A 19,029-nucleotide genomic window follows, 5' to 3' on the forward strand; every position below is an offset into this window, starting at 1 on the left:
AGTTCCTTGAGTCTTCGTCTGAGTCTTCCAAGCTCCTGAGTTTCATGTCTCATCTTGTTACTGCCCTCAGCCTCCGTCTGGCCTCATGCACTTGTCGTTCTAAACCTGCAGGTCCGGAAGGGCTACCGAGTGGCCGGAGTGCTACGCTTGAAACCAGCATTGCATTGCTGGGTCTTACCTGTGCGTGCAGGTCCAGTGGAGGTCTGAGCTGCCTAGTTCCAGTCCTCGATGTTCCACGTCTCGGTCCTGGTCCAGCCTTGTTTCAGCTCCAGCCCGTGCTTGAACACTCTTACATCCCACGGTGTGTGTCTTGGGGTTCGGCTCCTCACTGAGCCGCGCCATGGTCCAAAGGCTCACAATCCCTCTAGAGCAAGCGACCGCACCTCCGCGCTCACAACACATACATGTATGGAATGTATGTAAATAAACCCTTCTACACTTACCGAGTATATGAGCAGCAGAGAATCCTGGTCATAGAGTGGCATCATACAATTCAGAAAAGAGCTATACAGCACTTTAATTATGCTATGTAACCTTAATTTTAAAATATTATGTTCATTTTAGGAAAATGTAAGAGAGGAATTAAAACGCAACAAACTCCAGAACAGGATATTTTACAAGACTGCCTTTCTAGATGATGTTTTTCCACAGTGGATTTTGGTCCTTTTAATTTGGATGGTTTCCAAAAGGTTAATGGTGTTATAGGGTTTTCAGGTATATTAAGATTTTAATTGACAGTAATCCTGGATTTTCTGATTAATAGATTTATTGAGGCATATGCTTTTGAGGATTCTTGTCTTTGAAAATTCATGCTTCAATAAATGTGTAAGTTGTGGAATTTCAATTCAGCGCTTGTTCTAGCTCGCTCAGTCTATATGGATTAGGGCGCCAACTAACCAGTCTTTAGCCAGCCTGGATGGTTTTAATGAAGGAAGTCTGTCAATTGGCAAGATCCTTAAACCGTCAGTATTCTACGCCCCCCCCCCCCCCCCCACTCAGGCCAGCTTCTCCTCTAAAACCTGCTACACCGCTGTACTCCCACTTTACCTCTCTACTCTTATTGTTCAAGGGCCATTATAGGTACAACCATAGAAGCGACAGCAGCAGCAACAACAAACTCTGTAGGCACGTGGGCCAGGGGATAGAGCCACTGAACGCTGTGCTCAGAGGCCTCATTTTTCCCCATCTTCTGATGGCTTCGGTACAGGTTTAAGGGCCTGGGAACAGAGAGAGTCTCATAGATCTTGCTGCTAGCGCTGCTGTCACCTCTATGGTCAGGCTGAGGATGGCTCCTGCAAAATTCAAAAAGATCCGGGGTGGGAATTGTATAGGGATGAAGTGGGGGTGAGGCTGGCCTGCCAGTGGTTTTTATTGGCAAATTGTCAACCCTAGCATGGAGGCTATAAAATGAAAAGATTAAGTACTAAATGAAGCAGGCATTTCCTGAAAATCATAGATCAGGCACATCAGCAGCACATCACTTAAAGATTGTTTAATAAAAGACAGTGGTCTGACTGCTTAAGATTAGTACTTAGCTTTTAGCAGTGTGTTCAAAAATCACCTTTATGGCTAAAACTGTGCTCTTGACCTTCTTTCCTTTCTTCTTACAGGAGATGTATCCATCAGTATTTCTGTATCCAACTGCCAGATTCAGGAGAATGTGGTAAGTGTTTAATGGGTGGCAGTGATTCTGCAGGACCTTCAGCAATGAGCATTTACTTCCAAACCTCTCATTGGGCTGCGACTTTAATTTGCCAAATTTCACCATTTTATATAAAATAAAATACCAAATGCCATAGTGGTGTCAGAAATTATGAATTTATCTTGGTAAAAAGCTGAATTTAGCATACAGGCATGTCCTCACTAAAAGACCATGTGACTGTCAGTGGTTCAGAACCAAACAGAACCGGAGAGATAAGGGAAAAGGAAATGGGCTGTGTACTCACCAGCATGGAATAAAAACAGGCAGGGTCTCCCAGGATTAGGCAACCTCCAGTCCTCTTGGTCATCAATCTGCTCAAATTGTCAGGATATCCTTAATGAATATACTGTACATGAGAGAGGTGTTGCGGTCCTGGCTGCGAGCACCGCGACCAGGCCCTTACCTCCTTGTTCCCGGACCTGCTCCCGTCTCCGGAGCCCTGGCTTGCGGCCTGTTTGGCGGCATCCCCGCTGGGGCTGCGCCGCCGCGAAGGTGCCTGAGGATGCCCTGCTTCTAGGCGTGTGCGTGCGTCACTTGGGCGCCTTTCTATACCGTTTCCTGCCAGTGGTGACGCCGCCCAATTCCTGATGTCAGATGGCCGGCGCCATCTTTAAAAATGGTGTGCTCCTACCATGTGACAGGGGCTGGCCAATAGCACGGATACCCTGTCACATGGTAAGGGCAAAGGGCCATCGGCGCCATTTTTATTAGTGGCAGCCGACGGCCCGAGAGTGGGCAATCGGTCCCGGGGCTTCCACTGGACCACCAGGTGATTTTGAAACGTTTTTGGGGGGTTTGGGAGGTGGGGGAAGGTAAGGGATTATTTTAAAGGGTCGGGGTGGGTTTAGGAGTTGTTTTGGGGTGCCGGTTTTCCCGCCCTCCCCGCAAATAACTCCCGTTAGTGGACACAAACCCGATTAGCGATTTTTCACGAAAAAATCGGGGGAATTTCTATTGTATCACACTCTTTAACGATTTTTGACAATTTAAAAAATATCGGACAATATTTTAAATTGTCAAAAAATGATTCAAATCCCTAGAATTCACTAATACATTTAAAGGACATTAATTAGACATAATCCTACTCCCATAGCAACCTAAAATTTAAGTTGGAACTTAACAAATTTGAGATGAAGGCAGCAGTCCAGCAGCAAGAGGGGGGCTTCCCAGTCTTTTGCATCAAATGTCACATGTATGATTTTTTACCCGCCGGTGAGAAATTGTACATGTGCATGCGATGCAAAGAGCTCCTGGCTCTGAGAGAACGAGTCTGATCTCTGGAGGCTAGAGTGGCAGACCTGGAGGAGCTGAAGCAGACAGAGAGGTATATAGATGAGGCCTTCAGGGACATAGTTGCCAAGTTCCAGCTTCAGACTGTCAGCCCTGGTGCTGCCTTGGAGGAAGAAGGTCTCATGATTGGAGAGCATCAACCTGGTGCAGCAGGAAAGGATCCTGTAGTAAGGACCTGCTCTCCAGGTGATGCATTGTCCTTTCGCACCGAGGATATCTCCCCAAGGCCTACTGCCCAGGAGGGAAGGGTTAGGTCGGCCGTCATAGTTGGTGATTCAATTATTAGGAATGTAGACAGCTGGGTGGCTGGTGGGCATGAGGATTGCCTGGTATCATGCCTACCTGGTGCGAAGGTGGCGGATCTCACGCATCACCTAGATAGGATTTTAGACAGTGCTGGGGAGGAGCTGTCTGTCGTGGTACATGTGGGCACCAACGACATAGGAAAATTTGGGAGGGAGGTTCTGGAAGCCAAATTTAGTCTCTAAGGTAGAAAGCTTAAATCCAGAACCTCCAGGGTAGCATTCTCTGAAATGCTCCCTGTTCCACGCGCAGGTCACCAGAGGCAGGCAGAGCTCCGGAGTCTCAATGCATGGATGAGACGATGGTGCAAGGAAGAGGGATTCAGTTTTGTTAGGAACTGGGGAACCTTTTGGGGAAGGGGGAGTCTCTTCCGAAGGGATGGGCTCCACCTTAACCTGGGTGGAACCCTACTGCTGGCACTAACATTTAAAAAGGAGATAGAGCAGCTTTTAAACTAGAACAAAGGAGAAAGCCGACAGTCGCTCAGCAGTGCATGGTTCAGGGAGAGGTATCTTCAAAGGATACTAATGATGCATTAGAATTAGGGCATCCCGACAGTGAGGTTCCAATAATAAGAAAAGTAGTCCAAGTGCCTGTAACTAAAAACTCACCTGAGCTAAAAAATTCTAACATATCCCTATCAATTAAAAAGCAGAATGAAAATACAAACAAAAAACAAACTTTGAAATGTTTGTATGCTAATGCCAGAAGTCTAAGAAGTAAGATGGGAGAATTAGACTGTATAGCAGTGAATGATGACATAGACTTAATTGGCATCTCAGAGACATGGTGGAAGAAGGACAACCAATATGACATTGCTATACCAGGGTATAAATTATATCGCAATGACAGAGAGGAGCACCCGGGAGGCAATGTAGGGCTTTATGTCCAGGATGGCATAGAGTCCAACAGGATAAACATCTTGCATGAAACTAAATGCACAATCAAATCTTTATGGGTAGAAATCCCTTGTGTGTTGGGGAAGAGTATAGCGATAGGAGTATACTACCGTCCACCTCGTCAAGATGGTGAGACTGACAGTGAAATGTTAAGAGAAATTAAGGAAGCTAACCAAACTGGTAGTGCAGTAATAATGGGAGACTTCAATTACCCCAATATTGACTGGTTAAATGTATTATCGGTACATGCCAGAGATATAAAGTTCCTGGATGGAATAAATGACATTTTTATGTTTTTTTCCATTTCTAATACATGTTGAAGCAGACTTTGAATATATACAGTGTGTTTTCACCACGGCTGCGTAGTGATCACACAGAACCGGCTTTCAGAAAGATGCTTTAACAGCATCTGACTCATCTTTTTGTTTTAATACATGTTGAAGATCACAACACCAAGTTGCTCTGTCTGGATTGAATAACAGTGATGATTGCTTATTGTATCTTTCACAATTGAAGATACTCACCAACGATAGCCCCTGAGGCAGCTCCTGTGGGAGTGAAACCCGGCCAGAGTTGGGCTTTTTCCAATGAAGGTTACTTTTACACTGATCTCCTTTGTTTCTTCGCTCATCAGCAATTTGGATCGGCTTCCGCTTTGTTTCTTGGATGGAATAAATGACATTTTTATGGAGCAATTGGTTCAGGAACTGACAAGAGAGGGAGCAATTTTAGATCTAATTCTCATTGGACCACAGGATTTGGTGAGAGAGGCAATGGTGGTGGGGCTGCTTGGCAATAGTGATCATAATATAATCACATTTGAATTAATGACTGGAAGGGGGACAGTAAGCAAATCCATGGTTCTCGTGCTAATCTTTCAAAAGGAAACTTTGATAAAATGAGAAAAATTGTTAGAAAAAAACTGAAAGGAGCGGGTAAAAAGTGTGCAAGAGGCGTGGTCATTGTTAAAAAATACCATTCTAGAAGCACAGTCCAGATGTATTCCACATATTAAAAAAGGTGGAAAGAAGGCAAAACGATTACCGCATGGTTGAAAAGGGAAGATGAAAGAAACTATTTTAGCCAAAAGATCCTCATGCAAAAATTCCTACAGCTGAAAGCCACCTATAAAAAGCAGAATGTTACTTTTTTGTTTTAATCATAATTAAATTTTAAATTAAAACAGTTATCACATATGATTACCACAGTATCATATAAACAGTATCTCAAACACACTTCTCATTTAGAGTATATTATGAACTATGTAACCGTAAAATATTGGCACCCCATGGATAACTTAGAAAGCAAACCAAACCTATTTTGTGCCTAAATGTAAACCATTGTGATGGTGCATCACTAAACGACGGTATAGAAAAGTTTTTAAATAAATAAATAAATATATTTAAATAAATAAAATAAATTGGAAGAAGGATCCAACAGAAGAAAATAGGATAATGCATAAGCGTTGGCAAGTTAAATGTAAGACATTGATAAGACAGGCTAAGAAAGAATTTGAAAAGAAGTTGGCCATTGAGGCAAAAACTCACAGTAAAAACTTTTTAAAATATTTCTGAAGCAGAAAGCCTGTGAGGGAGTCAGTTGAACCGTTAGATGATCGAGGGGTTAAAGGGGCATTTAGAGAAGATAAGGCCATCGTGGAACGATTAAATGATTTCTTTGCTTTGGTGTTTACTGAACAGGATATTGGGGAGGTACCCGTACTGGAGAAGGTTTTCATGGGTAATGATTCAGATGGACTGAACCAAATCACGGTGAACCTAGAAGATGTGGTAGGCCTGATTGACAAACTGAACAAACTCAACGCACAATAAAGCTCTGGAATTTGTTGCCAGAGGATGTGGTTAGTGCAATTAGTGTAGCTGGGTTCAAAAAAGGTTTGGATAAGTTCTTGGAGGAGAAGTCCATTAACGGCTATTAATCAAGTTTAATTAGGGAATAGCCACTGCTATTAATTGCATCAGTAGCATGGGACCTTCTTAGTGTTTGGGTAATTACCAGGTTCTTGTGACCTGGTTTGGCCTCTGATGGAAACAGGATGCTGGGCTTGATGGACCCTTGGTCTGACCCAGCATGGCAATTTCTTATGTTCTTATGTTCTTAAATCACCTGGACCAGATGATATACACCCCAGAGTTCTGAAGGAACTAAAAAATGAAATTTCAGACCAATTAGTAAATATTTGTAACCTATCGTTAAAATCATCCATTGTACCTGAAGACTGGAGGGTGGCTAATGTAACCCCAATATTTAAAAAGGGCTCCAGGGGCGATCCGGGAAACTACAGACCGGTTAGCCTGACTTTAGTGCCAGGAAAAATAGTGGAATGTGTTCTAAACATCAAAATCACAGAACATATAGAAAGACATGGTTTAATGGAACAAAGTCAGCAAGGTTTTACCCAAGGCAAGTCTTGCCTCACAAATCTGCTTCACTTTTTTGAAGGAGTTAATAAACATGTGGATAAAGGTGAACCGGTAGATGTAGTGTACTTGGATTTTCAGAAGGCGTTTGACAAAGTTCCTCATGAGAGGCTTCTACGAAAAGTAAAAAGTCATGGGATAGATAGGTGGTGATGTCCTTTTGTGGATTATAAACTGGCTAAAAGACAGGAAACAGAGAGTAGGATTAAATGGACAATTTTCTCAGTGGAAGGGAGTGGGCAGTGGAATGCCTCAGGGATCTGTATTGGGACCCATACTTTTCAATATATTTATAAATGATCTGGAAAGAAATACGACGAGTGAGGTAATCAAATTTGCAGATACAAAATTGTTCAGAGTAGTTAACTCACAAGCAGATTGTGATAAATTGCAGGAAGACCTTGTGAGACTGGAAAATTAGGTATCGAAATGGCAGATGAAATTTAATGTGCATAAGTGCAAGGTGATGTATATAGGGAAAAATAACCCATGCTATAGTTACACAATGTTAGGTTCCATATTAGGTGCTACCACCCAAGAAAGAGATCTAGGCGTCATAGTGGATAACACATTGAAATCATCGGTTCAGTGTGCTGCAGCAGTCAAAAAAGCAAACAGAATGTTGGGAATTATTAGGAAGGGAATGGTGAATAAAACGGAAAATGTCATAATGCCTCTGTATCACTCCATGGTGAGACCCCACCTTGAATACTGTGTACAATTCTGGTCGCTGCATCTCATAAAAGATATAATTGTGATGGAGAAGGTACAAAGAAGGGCGACCAAAATGATAAGGGGAATGGAAAAGCTCCCCTATGAGGAAAGACTAAAGAGGTTAGGACTTTTCAGCTTGGAGAAGAGACGGCTGAGGGGGGATATGATAGAGGTGTTTAAAATCATGAGAGGTCTAGAACGGGTAGATGTGAATCGGTTATTTACTCTTTCAGATAATAGAAAGGCTAAGGGGCACTCCATGAAGTTAGCATGTAGCACATTTAAAACTAATCAGAGAAAGTTCTTTTTCACTCAACGCACAAACTCTGGAATTTGATGCCAGAGGATGTGGTTAGTGCAGTTAGTATAGCTGTGTTTAAAAAAGGATTGGATAAGTTCTTGGAGGAGAAGTCCATTTCCTGCTATTAATTAAGTTGACTTAGAAAATAGCCACTGCTATTACTAGCAACAGTAACATGGAATAGACTTAGTTTTTGGGTACTTGCCAGGTTCTTATAGCCTGGATTGGCCACTGTTGGAAACAGGATGCCGGGCTTGATGGACCCTTGGTCTGACCCAGTTTGGCATGTTCTTATGTTCTTATGAGTAACGCCTACTCACGTATGTGACTGCAAACAGGAGGAAAGAGGAGGTGTACAGACCATGGAGCATGTCCAAGGGCAACACTACTGCTGTTGTTGATTTCATATACTGGCGGGGGGGGGGGGGGGGGGGGGGGGGGGGAGAGAGCATTAATGTTTGTGTGTGTATGTGGGGGGGAGAGAGGAGAAATGTGTCCCCACCCCTTACTAATTCAAAACAATTTCAGGCTGACTTGAAATAAAAAATTCTCAAGTATAGAAAACAGGGGGAATTTTTAATCCTTATTAGTTTTATTTATTGTTTTTTGTTTATTATGACTGCTGTTTTGAAATATTGCATTGGTGTTATGGAAATTTGTCTATGAGTTTTTAATTGGGCTGTTATTCTATTCATTAACTTTGGAAATAGTATTTTTTTTTTATTAGTGTGACTTTACAATTATGATTTTTTATATTTCTATATTTTATTGTTCTATTTTCCATTGTTGCACTGTATGCAAAGTCTGCAGTTTTCATTTCAGTTTTTGTCTACTAGGGATGTGCAGAGAGATGCCATATGTTGCATTCGGGATTCGTATTTGTCGGGGGCAGATACGTTGCATTCGGCAAAGGGGCCCCTCGATACGTTTATACATTAATTCCTATTTGTTTCCCCCTAAAATTAAATTAACTACAACCCCCCACCCTCCTGACCCCCCAAGACTTACCAAAAGTCGTTGGTGGTCCAGCGGGGGGTCCGGGAGCCATCTCCTGCACTCTTGTGGGGGTCAGGAGGGTCCCCCAAGACTTGCCAAAAGTCCCTGGTGGTCCAGCGGGTATCCGGGAGCGATCGCCTGCACTCGAGCCGTCGGCTGCCAGTAGTCAAAATGGCGCCGATAGCCTTTGCCCTTATTATGTCACAGGGGCTACCGGTGCCATTGGTCAGCCCCTCACATGGTAGGAGCACAAGATGGCACCGATGGCCATGTGACAGGGGCTGACCAAAGGCACCGGTAGCCCCTGTGACATAGTAGGTCAAAGGCTATCGGCGCCATTTTGAATACCGGCAGCCGAGGCTGTGAGTGCAGGAGATGGCTCCCGGACCCCCCGCTGGACCACCAGGGAGTTTTGGTAAGTCTTGGGGGGGTCAGGAGGGTGGGGGGTTTGTTTAAATTGGCTCCTTTAGGTGGCCGAATAATTCGGCGAAGATTCGTTGTATTTGTGGGGAATCACGATACGTTTCGCTTCCCCACGAATACAATGAATATGGCCCTATACGTTGCATATTCCCAATTCGTAGGGATCGAATGCACACCCCTATTGTCTACAATGGAAGGGGTAAGCCACCATTTCAAAATGATAAACCATTGTCTCTTTGGGTTAAATCAGGCTACCAAGTGGGAATTGTTGTGTTAATAGACTATTAAAGTTGTTAGATTCCAGAGCTTTTGCATATAAATAATGCCATTTCCTGTTGGCGTTTAGGTAGGGAATGGCTGCCATTAAGCAGCAGTTTATCAGACTGATGAGTTGGTTATTTCACTAGTTAAGGTAAGATGGGGGTAATATAAAGTGTTTTGCATTATGAATTTTAGGAAGAAAGATTAGGAAAATTTAAATTCTTCTGATGTAAATAGACAAATAAGTACTTGAGGTATCATTTAGAGGTCCCTTATTTTAAAGGTTCACTAAATGCTATTTTTTATATGATCTTGTTTAGGATAGATTTGAGATATGTTTTATGTTGTGGGACAACAGGAGGGATAAGTTTTCAATTGAGTTCTTTATTGATTTTCTAGTGGCAATGCACGTCCTAATTAATAAAAGGTTGAAAATGCCTGGTTTGTGATGCAGTTAGAAACTGGACTCAGTATGGTTGAAGCCCAGTTGAGAATAATATTCTGATCAATCATATTAAATTTAGGCTGATTACTGTTTCCCCCGAGGAAGCCCATAGTAGGGTGAAACTAAGGTCTTTGTAAGGGTCCATAATATCTGGCAACAGCTGGAAGTACAGTGAGGGTTCATTTTATGTGTGCTAATCTCTGGAAAAGAAATAGATTTCAGACTTTAAAACGAGTTTGAAAATACAGCTACAGCTTATCGGCATGGAATTACCCACTCTGTTTAAAAAAAAAAGGATTATGAGAAACTACACTGGAAAATTGGACCATATATAAGAGAGTTTTTTGGAAAAAAAATTGTTTTTAACATTTCAATATACTCTGTTGCTTGTAACTGTGGTTGTTGTAATAGTAATACATAGATATTTATTCTTGTATATATATATATATATTTTTAATGATGTGAGTATGAATGATTGGATAACTACTTTTTGTTTTGTGTTATTTGCTTTGGTATAATCTATTTTTGGGTACATTTGGTTAACAGAACCAGTGTCAGTAAAATATTTTTAAATAATTGATGTGCAATAACAATTGTTTACAATTGTAATTATACTTTTAAGCTGTTCAATATTTGTTGTGAGAGGAGGACCATTGTGTGTTTTGTATTTTTATTAGACTCCTCCTGACTACATTTATATTTTTCTCATGCCATTAGATTTTTACTATATATATATACATATATATATACCCAAAGCAAACTGACACATTGCACATTGATCTGGGCAGATCATAAACCAGCATGTTGCCATGAGCAGCATATGAGTAGGTGCACCTATTCCAGGTACATGCACTGTATGTTGGTAAATTCTATGTTGGTTCATAACCCCCAGTGATGTGCTGTTATTAGTGTTGTGTACTTTCATGAACAGCATACTTCATCTTTCCCTTTCAAGACAATGATACATGATTCAAAATATTGTTTTCTTTTATCCACAGGATATAAGCACAGTATATCAGATCTTTCCAGATGAAGTGTTGGGATCAGGACAGTTTGGAATTGTTTATGGCGGTGAGCCCATCTAAAAATGATATTTTTTTACCCACAGGACCCGGGCGGAGCGTGCAGTAGCAGTGCAGGTTTCTTTCATCATTCTGCCCAGATTCCTCAACCCTCTTGTACAGGGACTACACCTAGAAAGATAATGGACTAATTCAGTTTCTGCGCTTGCTCAGCCTCTCTTCTGAGACTGTTAAATTGAGCACTACTCATAAAGGTGGTTTTAGTGATGAGTACAGCTGAGCAATGGGAATTGAACTAAGACTACAGTTCATTTCACATAGGCCACCAGTCACTTATCATTATAGACCTGACCTGGTTACTGGCTGGTTTTCCACTTATCAGATGGAGTCCATTTTGGACACACCTTAGTACTTACATTTCCATCTTAAATATAACTACTACAGCTGATGCTATCCTATGTGAATCCCAGTGTGTTTTTGTGGCTTACAAAAAGGCATCTCACACACCACCTCAGCATTTTGGATTATGGTGATTCACGTATCCCTTCTTTGTGGTCCATATCTGAAAGTAAGATTGCCTATCAAATCCTTTTATCTAGTTAATAAAAATATAATGGTTAATGCATTCATTTTAAACATGTCTCTCAAGAGCTGTGTTTTGCATCGGTGCACAGACCATTAAAAAGGTTGCATACTTCCGTGTAAATCTGTATGTACCTCCATATGAAAGTGGCATTCTCTGTGGATGCTTATTGATTGCCCTCCAAAGGCCTGGAAATGCATTGCCTATGCTGTGCTTATTAAGCATTGATTGCCAGTGGATAGGATGTTTGCTTAAACAGCCAAAGCAGAACTGGTTATAGAAGATTTTTCTCCATGAAAAAAAAAACCCAGGATGAGTCAACATGTAGGTGATGTCATCTGATTTTGCCAAGAATGGAACATTTTAATAGCTAGAACTTGAAAGACCTAAAAAGCCTTTCTGCTCATGCACAGTTGGCACCACACAACTGCATGCTTCCAGTTCCCCTCAGTCAGTCTTTTTCTGTAGACTAAGACAAATGCATTTTCCCTTGCTGACGAGTGGTCAAGAGGATTTAAATGGTTTCCCTCATGTAAAGAAAAATGTCCATAACTGACCACCATGCTAAATGTATGCCCTGTCTAGGACTTGAACATAATGCTTCAAATTGCTTATTTTGCTTTGAACTGTCCCTTAGGGCTATAAAATCTAGACTACAACCTCAGGATATCAACAACACTGAAATCAAAATATTCTCATCCTTCAGTATCACAAACCTCTACTTCATCTCATTCATCAACAAACAATCAGGATTTGGTTCTCTTCCCCTCTGTTTAGAGACCATCAGGATTTGGAAATGGGCAATAGTTCACATATCAATTCTTTCATCCAGTTACTTACCTAGAAAGAAGACTGTAATAGTGGCCAGATGAGTAACTCTTGTTAGTTAAACATTCCATTCTCAGCAGTGTCAGATGGTGTTACCCAAATGTATGACTGATCTATCCAGCACCATTTTTGTGTGGCAAAATTTCAAAAGTCCAGCATCATTATGAGAAACAGCACCGGTGGTACAGGAATGAGTGGGGATTGCTCCTGCCCCCAGGAGTCATGGACCCAGCTTTAATGTAAGTAAAGAGAGGGGACTGCAGGGGAAGGGAGAAAATATAGGGGGGGGGGGGGGGGGGAGAGGGAAAGCTGTTTTAAAATGGCAGACCTTTTGTTTAATGGTGATAGTGGCACAAAATAAAAAGAAAACTATGTTTTGTTTGATTTTCTTTTGTTTCGAAAATGAAACCAAATATGATGTTGGCATGTCCTGATTCATTTCCAACGGCATATCCCTATGAGAGAGATGTGTTAATTGTTATCTTGTACCCCCTAAAATGCATTAACATTATTGAAAGTAATTTCAAAGGAGTTACATATGTAAATGTAACATACTATTGTAACAATTTTTGAAAGTCATTTACGCGCTTAGAAGTCTATTTTAAAAGCATTTCTCACGCAAAAATGCCTACAAATGCGCGTATGTGGGCTGCGTGCAAGCAATGCAGATTTTAAAAGCCATGATCTACACACATATATACCTGTGCGTGTGCCAAAAATAAGGGGGCGGAAAAGAGACGGGACATGGTCGTTCCAGTGCGGGGCAAACACGCACCTAATTCTGTGGTTTAAAACTAGAGGCTACTGCGCACATCGGCTTGTTAGCTGCGTAAGTTTACTGCTGCTCCTGATAAGGAGCAAGTCTATAGATCTCGCGTTTTAGGGCTTATAGGACAGGGTGGGGGGTCAGGGTCAGCTGGGGAGTGCAGGATGAAGAACAAGAGGGGTCAGGAAGACCTTGATATTAACTGGGCAAACTGGTGGACTAACTGAAAAAACTGGGAATGTCCCTTGTGCGAGCATGTTTTAAAATCTGCTTGCATAACCATTTTAAAGCCAGTAAAGTCCTACGGAAGATGTGCAAAGTAGGTTTGCTCAAGTAACCTCTTAAAATTAGGAACATACGCACGATAGGTGTATTTGAAATCTTATGCACACATGATTTAAAATTCCAGCATATCCGCTTGTGCACAGATACGTGCATGTATGGGCGCATGCACACTCATTTTAAAATTGTCCTGTTAAAGTGCACTTACGCGGATAAATCCTAAGGACAATTCAATGACATATATTATAGCAATTTTCAAAAATCACCTTACAAACATAAAGTGCATTTATAAATGTAAAATCCAGTTGTAAGCATGTAAATCCTTTTGAGTGGTACTCACCGGGAGTGTAGGTTATTTTGGCAGTGCAAGAGCAGAGATGTAGTGGCAGGAATCAGAGCAATTGTTAGAGCATCCCAGTGATATCCCAGTGATATTGTGAGCGTAACAGATGTCAGCACTGACTGTCCTGCCCAGTCAGGGCTGTGCAACATCTGTGGGGTGTTATGATTGTAGTTAGAAAATGAAAAAGCATCAGCCAAACTGAAGCGAAATTAAGGAGGCATTAACTTGCTGATGTGATAGATTGAAGAACAGGTACCTAAAGTTTCAAACTTTTTCAAAATGCAAATTCCATTTTCTGATAGCATTTGGGTTCTTCACAGATAATTGCTTTCACCCTCCCTTGGATACCTGTCTGCAAGGGTGACTGCCTCCTGATAATCCCTGCTGCAGTGGACATGCTTGCATAAACAGTACATTAATTTAAGCATTGAAAGGCCTGAAGTAACCCACTCAGAAGGGGATATTAGTGGTATTCCAAGGCAGTGTTTCCCAACCCTCTCCTGGAAGCTGATCTAAATGGTATGGTTTTCAGGATATCTCTAATGAATATGCATGAAATAGGTTTGCATACACTGGGTCTTCAGTGTATGCATATCTATCTCATGCATATTCATTGTGGTGGTCCTGAAAACTCGACTAGCTAGGTGTGCCTTCAGGAGAGGGTTTGGAAACACTGTGCTAAAGTACCATTGAGTATTAGGGATGTGAATCGTTTTTCTGACGGATGAAAATAACATACAATATTTTCTAATCCATCAAGTATCGGGGAGTCCTTGAAAGCAATAGAAAAACCCCACAAAATTTTCATGTGATTTTCTTATCGTTTTGGGTGAGGGGGGGAAGAACGGGCACAGAAAAAAAAACCCCAAACCCACCTGACCCTTTAAATCTAATTTAGAATCCCCCACCCTCCTGACCCCCCAAAAACTTTCCTAAAGTACCTGGTGGTCTGGTGGGAGTCCCGGGAGCGATCTCCTGCTCTTGGACCATCAGCTGCCACTAATCAAAATGGCACCGATGGCCCTTTGCCTTTACCATGTGACAGGGGCTATCGGTGCCATTGGCAGGCCCCTATCACATGGTAGGAGCAATGGATGGCCCACACCATTTTTTTAAGATGGCACCGGCCACCCATTGCTCCTACCATGTGACAGGGGCCGGCCAATGTCACTGATATCCCCTGTCACATGGTAAGGGCAAAGGGCCTTTGGCGCCATTTTGTTTACTGGCAGCCGACGGCCCAAGAGCGGGAGATCGCTCCCGGGACCCCCGCTGGACCACCAGGTACTTTAGGAAAGTTTTGGGGGGGGTCGGGGGTGGGGGATTCTAAATAATTAGATTTAAAGGGTTGGGGTGGGGGTTTTTTTTCGACTCGGGTCAGCCGAAAAAAAAAAAACGGTCAGAGTCGTGGGAAATGAAGATTTCCCGTGGTTCTACGAACACGATACCGGAAGATTCCAGTACCGATTCACATCTCTATTGACTATTGTAGAGTTTTTTCATGGTAACCTTCACAAAGGAGTAGGAAGGAAAAGAAGTTCTGTTTGTGTTACAGCCAATCAAACATTCTTTCACTGAATGCCCCTCTGCGTGTTGACCATCATCTGCTCTTTCTTTCAGGGAAACATCGGAAAACAGGAAGAGATGTAGCAATTAAAATAATTGACAAATTGAGATTTCCAACCAAGCAGGAAAGTCAGCTTCGTAATGAAGTGGCAATCCTTCAGGTACCGGGAGTGGCAATCCTTCAGTTTCATTGTAAAGCCCTGTTGGCTACTTTTTGTTCCATGGAAACCGATGTGATGTTTTCTTAACGAATGTCGGTATACCAAAAACTTTAAATAAATAAATAAATAAATAAATAAATACTTAGCTTGCCGCATTTATTTAAAGGCTTTTATATACCGGAGTTCATGCACTTGTGCATACCACTTCGGTTTACACAGAACAAGGAACAGAAAATTACATCAAACAGATTGAACAATTAAACAAATATATACAATTACATCCAACAATTGGGTATAAATAACATGGCTAACTTAGTAGGAACTTAGAGTTTGAGGTAAAGGAGAGAAATAGTACCAAGTGGTAACAGAACAATGTTAATAGCATTTATTTATTTATTTATTTATTTATTTAAGTTTTTTATATACCAACATTCAAGACAGTGGTCCCATCATGCTGGTTCACAAGAAACAGGGGTGAAACTTTACCATTTAACAAAAGTGCAAAAAAGCAGTTACATATAAGGACAACAATAACTTGGAATGAGAAGGGAAAAGAAGATTAGATATTGAAATATAAGTATAAATAACATTTTGAAAGGTGGCTATTAACGCTAATACTAGCGGAGCTTGTTGCGTGAAGGGAGATTAGATGGGGTTGGAGTTAGGAAAGGCCTGTGTGAACAGCCACGTTTTGAGTCTTATCTTGAATATTGAGATGTTGGGTTCCATTCTAAGATCCGGGGGAATGGAGTTCCATAATGTTGGACCGGCTGTGGAGAATGCCCGATCTCTAAGCGTGATGTGTCTGGTAGTCTTGGCTGGAGGTACTTGAAGTGATCCTTTGTAAGCATCTCTTGTCGGTCTTATGGAATGGTGTAATCGGAGGGGAATATGGAGATCGATTGGGGCTAATTGATGGATATTTTTGAAGATGGTGAGAATGGCCTTGTAGATTATTCTGAAGTGTATGGGCAGCCAATGGAGGTCCATCAAGATCGGTGTTATGTGTTCTCTTCTCCTGGTGTTGGTGAGTATACGGGCGGAGGCATTTTGTACCATTTGTAATGGTTTGGTGTGTGATGAAGGGAGACCAAGCATGATGGTATTGCAATAGTCCAGCTTTGCGAAAATGATTGATTGTAGGATCGTTCTGAAGTCATGTGTGTGGAAGAGAGGTCGTATTCTTTTCAGCACTTGGAGCTTGTAAAAGCAGTCTCTGGTGGTTTTGTTGATGTTAGCTTTCATATTTAGGTGATTGTCAATTTGAACTCCTAGATCTCTCACTTGTGTAGTGCTTAGTACGGTAGGATGAGTGTATGTGATGGAGCTGTTTTCTGGAGTGATGAGTAGAAGTTCCGTTTTTGATGAGTTTAGTATCAGGTTGAGGCTTGTAAAAAGTTGTTTGATGTTTTGGAGGCAGGATTCCCAGTGCGACATTGTTTTTGCGAGCGATTCTTCGATGGGGATCAGGACCTGAATATCGTCAGCGTAGAGAAAATGTTTGAGATTGAGGTCAGTGAGAAGTTTACATAAGGGTAACAGATAAATGTTAAACAGGGTAGGAGACAGGGATGAGCCCTGAGGGACTCCTACGGCTGCGGGGTGTAGAGAGGATTCTTTATTATGAATCTTGACCTTATAACCTCTGTTGCTGAGGAAGGTTTTGAACCATGATAGGGCAGTGCCTGAAATACCTATGGCTGATAATTGGTTGATGAGAAGGGAGTGATTGACCGTATCAAATGCAGATGAGAGGTCGAGTAGTATCAGAAGGAAGGCTTGTCCTTTGTCTAATCCTAGGATGATGTGGTCAGTCATAGAGATGAGGAGGGCTTCCGTGCTTAAGGTTTTACGGAATCCGTATTGTGATGGAAATAGAAGGTTGTTGTCTTCAATGTGGTTTGAAAGTTGAGAGTTTACCAATTTTTCCATTATCTTGGCTATGAATGGGAGGTTGGCTATCGGTCTGAAATTGTTAGGATCGTTTGGGTCTAGATTTGGTTTTTTGAGAAGGGGTTTGAGTGAGGCAAGTTTGAGGTTGTCCGGGTAGAGTCCTTGTGTGAGGGAGCAATTTATGATGTCTGCCAGGGATTTGGAGATAGATTCTGGAATTGCTAGTAGTAGTTTGGTTGGGATGTGATCCGAGGGATGAGAGGATGGTTTCATTTTCCTAAGAATTCTTTGGATCTCAGCGGATGAAGTTGTGTCAAGTTCTTCTAACCGAGTGTAGTTGATTGAGGGTTGAGGAGTAGTTAATGGAACAGTGGGGTTCTTGGGGAGCTGCGATAGGAGAGTGTTGATTTTGTTGTTGAAGAAAAGAGCTAGTTCTTCTGCTTTTGATTGAGCTTGGTCATGTGTAATCTCAGGTTGGTTTACTTGTGTGAGGTTGGCTACATAGCTGAAGAGGGCTTTGGCATCGAAAATAAGGTCGTGTATCTTCGAGGCGTAGTAGTCCCTCTTGGATCTTAGGGTGCTTGATTTGTATTGATGCAGGGATGATTTGTAGATTGAAAGGGTGATGGTTCCTGGGTTTTTGCGCCATTTAGCCTCATTTTGTCTTAGTTGGAGTTTGAGCTTTCTTAATTCTGCTGAGAACCATGGCTGTCTTTTGGAGGAATTCTGGTGTGGTTTTTTTGTAATAAGCGGGCATAGCTTGTTGGCTATCGTTTCGGTAATTGTGTTCCATGATCGAAGTGCTGCGTTCGGATCAGTAAGGTCCAGTTGGTGGAGTAGTGGAGATAGGTGATTATTAAGGTCTTCAGGGGAGCAAGTTTTCCTGTATTTGAAGGAGGGCAAAGGAATGCAAGCCGGGTTGGTATCTTTTATAGAGAATGAAGTAGTTATGAGATAGTGATCTGACCACGGGACCTTTGTGCAATTAGGTGTAGAAACTGACTTGATTGCAGCGTTAACGAAGATCAGGTCTAACGTGTGGCCGGCTTTGTGGGTGGGTTTATTAACTATTTGAGTGAAGCCTAGCGCTGTGAGAGCAGTGAGGAGAGTTTCACAGTTAGGTGATGGAGTAGGGTTATCAACGTGCATGTTGAAATCCCCTAGAATGATGGCTGGCGAGTCAAAGTTGATGAGGGAAGAGGTTAATTCAACCAGTGGTGAGGCATCTGATTCCAAGAGTCCTGGGGGGGCATATACGAGAAGGATTTGTAGCTTGTCTGAGGTGAAGAAGCCGAATTCAAGTTTTGAGTTGGGATTGGATTGCTGTAGCGAGAATCTGAGGTCCTTTTTAGTTGCTAAAAGAATGCCTCCTCCCTTTGTATGACTGAGCCCTGTAGTCCATGCTTAGGGGGTAATTTGATAGCAGCCTGCCTAAATTACATGACAAATATACACATACGTTACATCAGTTTTCAAAGCAGTCTTGTGCTGATAACTTTGCTTTGAAAAACACTCTACCAAATTTTAGGGATGTGCATTCATTTTGAATGAATGCGCAATCCGCAACGTACAGGTCCCTATTCGTTGCATTCGTGGGTCCACGAAATGTATGGCGAACCCCCACGAATGCAACATATCATTAACAAATAAAACCCTCGCCCTCCTGACCCCCCCAAGACTTGCCAAAAGTCCCTGGTAGTCCAGCGGGGGTCCTGGAGCGATCTCCTGCACTCGTGCCGTTGGCTGCCGGTATTCAAAATGGCGCCGATAGTCTTTGCCCTTACTATGTCACAGGGGCTACCGGTGCCAT

The 19,029-nt window shown here is 42.1% G+C and overlaps 1 protein-coding gene across 2 annotated transcripts in view; it reads left to right on the plus strand.

Annotated features, from left to right (window-relative positions):
* Nucleotides 1-19,029, plus strand: part of PRKD1 (protein kinase D1) — a 558,208-nt gene that overhangs the window by 467,735 nt on the left and 71,444 nt on the right. For both annotated transcript variants that reach the window (XM_029599009.1, XM_029599010.1), the window contains exons 11-13: nucleotides 1,611-1,663; nucleotides 10,774-10,846; nucleotides 15,220-15,326. In XM_029599009.1, coding sequence (XP_029454869.1) covers nucleotides 1,611-1,663; nucleotides 10,774-10,846; nucleotides 15,220-15,326 — 233 coding nt within the window. The remainder of the gene's footprint in view (nucleotides 1-1,610; nucleotides 1,664-10,773; nucleotides 10,847-15,219; nucleotides 15,327-19,029) is intronic.

Source organism: Rhinatrema bivittatum, chromosome 4, assembly GCF_901001135.1.
Source record: "Rhinatrema bivittatum chromosome 4, aRhiBiv1.1, whole genome shotgun sequence".
Lineage (NCBI taxonomy): Eukaryota > Metazoa > Chordata > Amphibia > Gymnophiona > Rhinatrematidae > Rhinatrema > Rhinatrema bivittatum.